This window comes from Manis javanica, chromosome 16, assembly GCF_040802235.1.
Source record: "Manis javanica isolate MJ-LG chromosome 16, MJ_LKY, whole genome shotgun sequence".
Lineage (NCBI taxonomy): Eukaryota > Metazoa > Chordata > Mammalia > Pholidota > Manidae > Manis > Manis javanica.
This window is the reverse complement of record NC_133171.1, coordinates 55,337,009-55,349,165: the sequence shown is the minus strand read 5'-3', so window position 1 is coordinate 55,349,165 and position 12,157 is coordinate 55,337,009. Positions and strand designations below refer to the sequence as shown.

General features: G+C 37.1%; 1 protein-coding gene across 3 annotated transcripts in view; it reads right to left on the bottom strand.

Annotated features, from left to right (window-relative positions):
* The window catches only part of LOC108388152 (peptidyl-prolyl cis-trans isomerase FKBP5), a 133,672-nt gene that overhangs the window by 52,913 nt on the left and 68,602 nt on the right, over positions 1 to 12,157 (bottom strand). For all 3 annotated transcript variants that reach the window (XM_073224013.1, XM_073224012.1, XM_073224014.1), the window contains one exon: positions 10,889 to 11,033. In XM_073224013.1, the coding sequence (XP_073080114.1) occupies positions 10,889 to 11,033 (145 nt within the window). The remainder of the gene's footprint in view (positions 1 to 10,888; positions 11,034 to 12,157) is intronic.

Here is a 12,157-nt window from a genome sequence, read left to right as displayed (position 1 = left end):
ACAGAGGTAGAAATAATTCCTTCATCCTCCAAATTTATCCCTTCCTAATTTTGGTTATATGATACTTGATGGAGGGAGGGTGGGAAGGCAAAAGAACAGAATTCCTACTATGGAAGTATATTTGAATAGCCTGAGTCATTCTTCTTTCAGCTTCTTTTAAAGTGGGATATGGACACAATTCTAGGAATTCAGAACATTCCTAACAAAGATTAGTTAATCTGTAATAAAGATTTAGTTAAGAAAACTCAATGAGGGTTTTTCACTTTCAGGATTAAACAAAATGGTAGCGTGAGAAGTGAGGCACAAACCTCCCAAAACCACATATAACTTGAAAATACAGCAAATACAACTAATTCTGAAAGACCAGCCGGAAAGAAGACTACAACAGATGGCCTACATGTGGAGAAAAGAGAAGGCCTCATGGAAAAGGGTAAAGTAGCAAAGCCACAATCCAGTGGGACCCAAGCCCAAAACCCTCCCCCAGTTCAATCATGGGAGGAAAAGAAACGGAATGGGAAGGGAGTAGAAGCTCAGGACTGCCAAACACCCACCTTCCTGCTCCAGGAACTGGAAGCCACATTACATGGCACTCTGGAGATTAGAGGGGTTGGAAAGCAAAGACAGGCAGAATACTTGGAGAGATTCAGATTCCAGCTGCTTGTGGACAACGGGTACCCAAAACTGGCTGCTCCAGTACAAAAGAAAGGAAGGCAATTTGAAAGACTTTCCAACAGCAAGAGGGCTGTGAAAGGGGCTTGCTGCTCAGGAGAAAGGACAGGTAGACAAAATCGTCCCAGCACATTCAGCCAGCAGGTTGGGGACTTTCAGGAGATTCCCATGCTCCATGCCTCTGGCTGGCATGGCTGGCAACAAAGCACCAAGGCTCCCCACTGTGATATGGAGCCTGCCTCTCCTTCCTCCCAGCCGGCACTGGCTCAAAAACCTGCTTCCCCCACCATCGCTCCAGGCCAGCCAAAGGGCAGCCCCACCTATGGAAGCTACAGGGAGGTAGCATAGAGGCTCCTCCATGTGTGCTCGGCCCACTGGTCGGGAAAGTGGAGGCAGGCACTGTGGCCAGGAAGCAGGGAAGAGCTCTTTCCTCCCAGCAGGCACTGGTGCCATGCGCCTGTGAGCAATGCAATCACTCCAGATGCTGGGCAGCTGCAGAAATCAGAGCTTCTGGGCACTAGGGGGCCCCACTTACACAGTTATTATTTGATGGGAATCATTAGAAATATGAAACGGCAAAAGAACCTAGTACAAACCAAAATCCCTCAAACACCAGGAAGAGGACTAAGTGAAACTGAAACCACCAATATTCCTAATAAAGATTTCACAATAAAAATCATAAACATGCTCATGGAGCTATAGAAAAATATTCAAGAACTCAGGGAGGACTTCAAGAAAGTGAAATAAACTTTGAAAAATACAGTATCCAAATGAAACATACAATAGAGGGATTTAAAGCAGGCTAGATGAGGTAGAGGAGATAATAAATAAAATAGAAATTAGAGAACAAGAATAAAAAGAAGCTGAAGCACATAAAGAAAAAAGGATCCCTAGGAATGAAAGAATATTAAAAGAACTGTGTGACCAATCCAAGCAGAACAATATTTGTGCTATAGGGGTACCAGAAAAAGAAGAGAGAAAAAGGGATAGAAAATCTCTTTGAGGAAATAATTGCTGAAAACCTCCCCAATCTAAGGAAGGAAATAGTCTCTCAGGCCATGGAAGTGCACAGATCTCCCAACACAAGGAACCCATGGAAGACAACACCAAGACAAGCAATAATTAAAATGGCAAAGATCAAGGACAAGGACAGAGTATTAAAAGTAGCCAGAGAGAGAAAAAAGACCACATACGAAGGAAAACCCATCAGGCTATGATCAAACTTCTCAGCAGAAACTTTACAGGCCAGAAGCGAGTTGCATGATATATTTAATGCAATGAAACAGAAGGGCCTCAAACCAAGGATACTCTACCAGGCAAGATTATCATTTAAATTTGAAGGAGGGATTAAACAATTCCCAGGTAAGCGTAAGTTGAGGGAATTTACCTTCCACAAACATTTAAATTTGAAGGAGGGATTAAACAATTCCCAGGTAAGCAGAAGTTGAAGGAATTTACCTCCCACAAACTGTTTCTACAGTATATTTTGGAGGGAACTGCTCTAGATGGAAGTCCTCCTAAGGCTAAATAGTTGTCCCCAGAGAAGGTAAAACTACAGTAAAGAAAGCAGATCAATTAATTACTAAGGAAATGCAAAATTAAATCAGCTACCCAAACAGTCAGTCAAGGGATATATAAAGAGTACCAAATATGACACCTAATATATAAAGAGTGAATGAGGAAGAAAAAGAAGGGAGGAAAAATAATCTTTAGATTGTGTTTGAAATACTGTAATAAGCAAGTTAATTTAGGGTGTTAGATAGTAAAGAAGCTACTTGAACCTTTGGTAACCATGAATCTAAAGCCTGCAATGACAATAAATACATACCTATTGATAATCACCCTAAATGTAAATGGACTGAATGCATCAATCAAAAGACATAGAGCCACTGAATGGGTAAAAAAATAAGACCTATCTATATGCTGCCTACAAGAGTCTCACTTTAAACCCAAAGACATACACAGACTAAAAGTGAAGGGATGGAAAAAGATATTTCATTCAAATAATAGGGAGAAAAAAGCAGAGTTGCAACACTTTTATCAGACAAAATAGACTTCAAAACAAAGAAAGTAATGAGACAAAGAAGGACATTATATAATGATAAAGGGGTCAGCCCAACAAGAGGATATAACCATTATAAATATCTATACACCCAACAGAGGAACACCTATATATGTGAAACAAATATTAATGGAATTAAAGGGGGAAATAGAATGCAATTCATTCATTTTAGGATACTTCAAGACACCACTCACTCCAAAGGATAGATCAACCAGACAGAAAATAAGTAGGGACTCAGAGACACTGAACAACACATTAGAACAGATGGACCTAACAGACATCTACAGAACACTCCACCCAAAAGCAACAGGATATACATTCTTCTCAAGCGCACATGGAACATTTTCAAGGATAGTGACATACAAGGACACAACAAGAGTCTCAAGTAAATTCAGAAGAACTGAAATTTTACCAACCAGCTTCTCAGACAACAAAGGTATGAAACTAGAAAAAATTACACAAAGAAAACAAAAATGTCCACAAACACATGGAGGCTTAACAACATGCTCCTAAATAATCAATGCATCAATGCCCAAATAAAAACAGAAATCAAGCAATATATGGAGACAAATGAAAACAACAACTCAATACCCAAAAAATCTGTGGGATGCAGGGAAGGCAATTCTAAGAAGAAAGTATATAGGAATACAGGCTTACCTGAAGAAAGAACAATTCCAAATGAACAGTCTAAACTCACAATTAATGAAACTAGAAAAAGAAGAACAAATGAGGCCCAAAGTCAGTAGAAGGAGGTACATTAAATAAAGATCAGGGCAGAAATAAATAAAATGAAGAAAAATACAAGAGAAAGAATCAATGAAACCAGGAGCTGTTTCGTCGAGAAAATAAACAAAATAGATAAAGCCCTAGCCAGACTTATCAAGAAAAAAAGAGAGTGTACACACATAAACAGAAACAAAAACGAGAAAGGAAAAATCACCACGGACACCACAGAAATACAAAGAATTATTAGAGAATACTATGAAAAAGTATATGCTAACAAATTGGATAACCTAGAAGAAATGCACAACTTCCTAAAAAACATAACCTTCCAAGGCTGACCCAGGAAGAAACAAAAAATCTAAACAGACCAGTTACCAGCAATGAAACTGAACTGGTCATCAAAAAACCACCCAACAACAAAAATCCTGGACCAGATGGCTTCATTGATGAATTTTATCAAACACTTAGAGAAGACCTAATACTCATCCTCCTTAAAGTTTTCCAAAAAGTAGGAGAGGAGAGAACACTTCCAAACTCATTCTATGAGGCTAGCATCACTCTAATACCAAAACCAGGCAAAGAAACCACACAAAAAAGAGAATTATAGACCAATATCCCTGATGAACTGAGATGCAAAAATACTCAACAAAATATTAGCAAACTGAATTTGAACATGCATCAAAAAGATCATCCTGATCCAGGAATTCCACTCCTAGGAATTTACCCTAAGAATGCAGCATCCCAGTTTGAAAAAGATATATGCATCCCTATGTTTATCGCTGCACTATTTACAATAGCCAAGGAATGGAAGCAACCTAAGTGTCCATCAGTAGATGAATGGATAAAGAAGATGTGGTACATATACAGAATGGAATATTATTCAGCCATAAGAAGAAAACAAATCCTACCCTTTGCAACAACAGGGATGGAGCTAGAAGGTATTATGCTCAATGAAATAAGCCAGGCAGAGAAAGACAAGTACCAAATGATTTCACTCATATGTGGAGTATAAGAACAAAGAAAAAACTGAAGGAACAAAACAGCAGCAGACTCACAGAACCCAAGAATGGACTAACAGTTACGAAAGGGAAAGGGACTGGGGAGGATGGGTGGGAAGGGAGGCATAAGGGGGAAAAAGGGGCTTTATGATTAGCACCACATAATATAGCGGGGATGGGGGGCACACGGGAAAGGCAGTATATACAGAGAAGACAAGTAATGATTGTATAGCATCTTACTATGCTGATGGACAGTGATTGTAATGGGGTAGGTGGGGGGGACTTGATAATAGGGGGAGTCTAGTAACCATAATGTTGTTCAAGTAATTGTACATTAACCATACTAAAAAAAGAAAAAAAGAAGATCATCCATAATGATCAAGTAGGATTTATCCCAGGGATGCAAGGATGGTACAGTATTTGAAAATCCATCAACATCATATACCATATCAACAAAAAGAAGGACAAAACTCACATGACCATCTCAATAGATGCTGAAAAAGCATTGGACAAAATTCAACATCCATTCATGACAAAAACTCTCAATGAAATGGGTATAGAGGGCAAGCACCTCAACACAATAAAGGCCATATATTACAAGCCCACAGCCAACATCATACTTAATAGCGAAAAGGTGAAAGCTTTTCCTCTAAGACTGGAAACAAGACAAGGATACCCACTCTCCCTACTTTTATTCAACATAATCCTGTAGGTCCTAGCCATGGCAATCAAACAACACAAAGAAATAAAAGGCATCCAGATTGGTAAGGAAGAAGTTAAACTGTCACTGTTTGCAGATGACATGATGGTGTACATAAAAAGCCCTAAAAAATCCACCCCAAAAATACGAGAACTAGTAACTGAATTCAGCAAAGTTGCAGGAACATCAATACACAGAAATTGGTGTCATTCCTATATACTAATGATGAACTAGAAGAAAGAGAAATCAGGAAAACGATTCCATTTAAAATTGCATCAAAAAGAATAAAATACCTAGGAATAAACCTAACCAAGGAAGTGAAAGACCTATACCCTGCAAACTACAAGACAACTCATGAAAGAAATTAAAGAAGACACCAATAAATGGAAATACATGCTGTGCTCATGGATAGGAAGAATTAATATTGTCAAAATGGCCATCCTGCCTAAAGCAATCTACAGATTCAATGTAATCCCTAGCAAAATTCCAATAGTATTCTTCAAGGAACTAGAACAAATAGTTCTAAAATTCATATAGAACCACAAAATATCCCAAAGAGTCAAAGCAATCCTGAGAAGGAAGAATAAAACAGGGGAGATTATGCTCCCCAACTTCAAGATCTACTACAAAGCCACAGCAATCAAAACAATTTGGTACTGGCACAAGAACAGACCCATAGAGCAATGGAACAGAACACAGAGCCCTGATAGAAACCCAAACATATATGGCCAATTAATATACAATAAAGGAGCCATGGATATACAATGGGGAAATGATAGCCTCTTAAACAACTGGTGTTGGCAAAACTGGACAGCTACATTTAAGAGAATGAAACTGGATTACTGTCTAACTCCATACACAAAAGTAAACTTGAAATGGATCAAAGACCTGAATGTAAGTCATGAAACCATAAAATTCCTAGAAGAAAACACAGGCAAATCTCTCTTGAATATAAACATGAGCAACTTTTTCATGAACATATCTCCTCAGGCAAGGGAAACAAAAGCAAAAATGAACAAATGGGATTACATCAAACTAAAAATTCTGTACAGCAAAGTCAGTAGAACAAAAAGACATCCTACAGTACGGGAGAATATATTCGCAAATGACATATCCGATAAGGAGTTAACATTCAAAATATATAAAGAATTCACGTGCCTCAACACCCAAAAAAGCAAATGACGTGATTAAAATATGGGCAGAGGAGCGGAACAGATAATTCTCCAAAGTAGAAATTGAGATGGCCAACAGGCACATGAAAAGATGCTCCATATCGCTAATCATCCTTGAAATGCAAATTAAAACCACAATGAGATATCACCTCACACCAGTTAGGATAGCCAACATCCAAAAGACAAGCAACAACAAATGCTGGTGAGTATGCAGAGAAAGGGGAACCCTTCTATAGTGTTGGTGGGAATGTAAATTAGTTCAACCATTGTGGAAAACAATATGGAGGTTCCTCAAAAAACTAAAAATAGAAATACCATTTGACCTAGGAATTCCACTCTTAGGAATTTACCCAAAGAAAACAAGATCCCAGATTCAAAAAGACATATGCACCCCTGTTTATTGCAGCACTATTTACAATAGCCAAGATATGGAAGCAACCCAAGTGTCCATCAGTAGATGAATGGATAAAGAAGATGTGGTACATATATACAATAATATTATTCAGCCATAAGAAGAAAACAAATCCTACCACTTGTCACAACATGGATAGAGCTAGAGGGCATTATGCTCAGTGAAATAAGCCAGGCAGAGAAGTCAGACAAGTACCAAATGATTTCAGTCATTTGTGGAGTAAAACAACAAAGCAGAACTGAAGACACAATACAGCAGCAGACTCACAGACTTCAAGAAGGGACTAGCGGTTACCACAGGGAAGCGGGTAGGGAAGGTGAGTGGGAAGGGAGGGAGAAGGGCAATAAGGGGCATTATGATTAGCACAATAATGTAGAGGGGTCACAAGGAAGGCAGCATAGCACAGAGAAGACAAGTAGTGACTCTATAGTATCTTACTATGCTGATGGACAGTAAGTGCAATGGAGTGTGGTGGTGGAGGGGACTTGATAACATGGGTGAATGTAATAACCACAATGTAGCTCATGTGAAACCACTGTAGGATTGTGTATCAATGATACTTAATTAAAAAAAAAAAAGAAAACTCAATGAGAAAAACCATCATCTCTTCATTCTAATTCTGTAACATATTCTGTAATGGTTAATAATCAATTGTCTTAGACTGATTCAATTTTTGTCTTTCCAGATTTCCTGGGGCTAAAAGATAGTTAAGCATTGCTTCAAAAGGTTTGTACACAGGTGTAGTAAACAGTTAGGTCCCAAACTGCTATAACACAGTTCTTGTCATTCCATTATAATGCCAACCAATAATCCTAATACTGTAACAACAGTAATAAATATTTGAGTGCTTACTATGTGTTAGGCCGAGTGCCAAGCAATGGCATGCAATATCTTATTTAATCCTCAATATTAGTATATACCACTATCATCATCACTATACAGATGAGGGAAGTAAACAGAGTTTAAAAGATAGGATAGAAAGGGCATCAGACACATAATATCAATATGCAGGTATAGCTCAAATTTATGTATGTATAGTGTATATTTTTTAGTGCAATTTTTACAGATGAGCTCTGTAATACTTACAGATAAGCACAATTCTATTTTAAATACTAAAATCACAAAAGAATCCTGAAGTGTGACTTTCCAATGAAATATTCCTATTTATTTCCTTGGGAGAGGTACAATATAAGGAATCAAGAGAGGTCAATGTACAATATTTATGCTGCAGCTCGTTTATATTATTTTTCTTCACTTTGATGAAGTAGCTACTGCTATAACATCTAAGTATAAAATTATGAACTGCTTAACCAATGTTTGTTATATAGGCAACTGAACACATTATGTTACAGAAGTTCAACCAGCAGGGTATTGCTCTTTTCTCATGTGTCTAAGTATCATCATAAGGGGACCTGTAAAGCCTCTTTCTTTCTATTGGTTTTAGTCTTTTGTTGTTGTTGTTCCTGTGCTCTTTACAGAAGGTACAAGAATGAAATCATAGACTCAGGATTAATCCTGAAGCTCTTCTACAGACCCCTCCTTTTTACAGGAGCAGAGAAGATTAGGTGGCTTACTTGTGTTTACATACCACAGGAATGAGCAAAGACAGGAGTCCTGGCTTCCTGAGCCAGATGGATGCTCTTCCCATGAGACAATTCTGTGTCTAGATCGGTGTGTCATAGGTATCATAGGTACCAAGTCAACTGAAAGTTGCCTCTTTTCTCTCTGCTCAAAATTCTAGGAAACATGAAAGACTCACTCACCATAGTGTGTTTCACTGAGAAAATCTGACAGTATAAATTCTCACCAATTCTTAAGACTACATGCAAAGATAATTGCCAAGAGAAGACCTGTTACCCTAAATCTACCACCTTCTTCAAGATAGAAAATCAAAGGGAAGAGTAAGAATTTGGGGGGCAGTGGGAACAAAAATCTCTGATGAGGTCATTTACTTGGAGACCACCTAAATTCAATGTGATGCCATAGCCATGCTGGTGGCCCTGAGAGGTTCACATCCCAAATCAACAAAAAGGAAAAAAATTCTAATTTAACTGTCATCATTATCTGCTGGGGCAAGAAAAACAATCTGCATTTTATTTTGATAGCTATCTTAACAAAACACAAGATTAATCTCTCACAAGAGCCATTAACTCACTGAGGACCCACAGGAGAAGTCAGAAGTGGCACAACCAGCATTAGAGTTTGGTGAGTACAGCTGGACAGGAAGCAGAAGTCACCCGGAAACACAAATGCTGAGGAGTACCAGGGAAGACAAAGGAGCAGAGAGGCACAAAGAATTTAACTCCTTAGTTCCTCACATGTTATATTATTTCACAGATCACACTGTTAAGGCAACAATTCAACTATGGTGTGAAGTCAGAAAAAGAATGGAATTTTAGTCGACACTGAGTCATGGTGGTGGATAAGGGGATTACCCCTTTTCACCCACACTTAATCTGGGAATGAACTAGAAGTGTGTTATATCTCTGGCAGATAAGAATAAAAAGACATTGTAATTCAGCCACTAACCTCCGACAAGCCACATGGTCCACAAAGCGTAATTCTTTGTAGGAGGTATTATTTTTCTTATGAGATTTTTTAAAAAGACAAAATTAACTGAAGATATTTAAAAGTATTTGAGAAGAGACTAGTAAAAATCACATTTAAGACTTGAAAAAAATAATTTTCAACCTTTTTTTTCCTCAGGAGCCCTTTAGTTTAAAAATTGAGGGTCCCAAAGAGCTTTTATATGACATATCCATTGATATTTATGATTAAGAAATTAAAAATTAAGAAAAATAGTTCTTTACCAATTCATTAAAAAAAATAACTTCATTATATGTTAACATAAAGAATCTATCTTTATGAAAATAACGGTATTTTCCAAAACAAAAAATATTAGAAAACTGGCATTGTCTTATAATTTTACAAAGTATATGTATCTGACTTCATAAAAGACAACTGGATTGTCATACCTACCGTTGCATTTATCTGTTGCAATTTTGGTTGAAGTATATGGAAAAAATACAAACACACAAAGATAGGTAGTTGGAAAAGGTGGGAGTACTTTAATAGCCTTTTCAGATAATCATTAATATAATCATCTGATACTACATCAAAACTGGACAAGTAACATTTTCAAAAAGGTTAGCTGCAATATGGAATCTGAAAGCATATCAATGAACTTCTCACATTATACTACATTAAAATCCATTGGTCTAGCTTGCACAGTGAATGGATCTTTTACCCATGTGTGATTTTGTAACATCTTGCATTGATCATTGGGAAAATACTGGTTCTCTGAGTTACACAGATCTTCCAAATGTTAACACATTTCATTGAATAATATTTTAAAAATCACATTCATTAATACACATTGATCTCATCAGAAGTCTTTTAAGTTTTGGGACACTGTCAAGCTTACAGTGGCAGATACAAATTTTCTAAAATTTGTAATTTTCGCTTGAAAACCCAATGGTAACAAATATTGTCAGTTGTTTTCCTTCAAGTGTCAGGCTCACTTTATTCATTTTCAAAAAATATCTGCCAAATACTGAGTAATCAGATCTGAATAATTCTAGTTTGCCCTTTTGAGTGATAATAGTGCCTAATGAAAAATAAAATGCAACCAGTTCAGCTCTCAATTAAGCAAGTGCATGCGTGCTTTTTCTTGAGATACCCAAGCACTGGGAATGCGGAGTGCTGTGTGTGCTTCCCTCTGTGACAAACATCCAAAACGATGTGAACTCAAAGATGAGGATTTTACAAAATTAATATTTTTTTGCAGTTTATCAAGAACATTCTTAAGTAAAGCTGGCTTTCCATTTTTCTTATTTAAACAGTGAATGAGGGCAGTGACAAATACATGATTACTGGCATAGTTTGGTGCTATTGTGAGTCCCAGCAGTTCTTAACACTGTAGCTTTGGTACCATCAGTTCAAGTGTCAACATAGTATAAAGATAAACATCTTAGAAAATAATTTTGACATTATAGACCCACTAGAACGATCTCAGGGCTCCACAGACCACACTTTGAGAAACAGTGATCTAAAATATCCTCATTTTGGAGGCAAGAATAGGATCCTCTAGCTCCTATATATTATAATTGGTAATAAATCTAAGCAAAACACAACTCGAAAATACCCTCTTACCTTTGCCAAGACTAAAGATAAATGGTTCATTTCTATCATGACTGGAGTCAAACTTCTTTCCGTTTGACAGTTTTCCTTTGTAATGGACATAAACTTTGTCTCCAAACATTGGTGTTTCCTCACTATTTCCCTCTCTTTTGATAATCTAGAAAAAAAAAACATGAAAAAAGGAGGTGGAACTTCTTCTAATCAGAGAATAAAAAGGTCACACATAGTCCATTCTACATCACCCAGGCAGATTTGAAAATTATCATCAGTCCTTTCCAAAGGCCTCCCTTCCAGTTCTCTCCATACATACCCTTCACCAGTAGAAAATTGACCTATACTACTCTAAATATTTAATGCTAAGTTTAATTTTATTGTTGATCACACTATTGCCTCAAAATAACTAACCAATAGATCCTGCTTCTGTGGTTTAATGCCCCATGCTTTGGCATTAAAATCTCCCAGTTTGATACGATACTGAGTGACTTGTGTTTTGGTAAAGGAAATGCCAAAAAGCTCAAAGCTGAAAAATATTTAGCTTTCCTAATACCCAATATATTTATTTTGTTCTTGCAGAGCAAGCCACTGATGCAGTTGGTCAGTTCTGGGAAAAGAAAGTCAAATTACAATGAGATACCACCTCATACCAGAATGGCTGTATCTGAAACATACCTAATTTATGTCAATTATATCTCAATAAAGATGAAAAAAATCATTGTTCATTTAAAAAATTAAAGAGCTACTTCAAAAAAAAAGAATAATTACTGTTCTTCCCTTTTCTAGGGAAAAAAAGTTTCAAAAAATTAATCTGAAAGAAATCATACAATATTCTAAGTGCTCATGTTCATGAAATGCATGGAGCATCTGAACCTCACGTGGAGGGGATCTGCAACTCTAAGACTATAAACAAGAATTTGGGAATATGGGATGAATGGCTATCAAGGAGTCAAGACAGCTATCCATACCAGCAAATGATTGTGGTATCACTTGAGGTTTCCCCAGCAGAATGAACGTATGCCTGAATCTGGACTTGTCTTAGGATACAATCTAGTCTAGTCTTGAATCATTAAAAAAAATGTAAGCTCCACAACATAATTTTAACTTTCTGGGGTAGTTACTGGCTTCCGAGACCTGGGTTGGTCTTAAAAATATATATATAATAGTTCTTTAATAAGATTACAATAGGTGAGGCAATGTGCTAAATGCTTAATGTCATCCTGATAACTCTATGAAATAATATTACTGTCTCAATTTTACACATGAGGAAACCTCCTCACAGAGAGG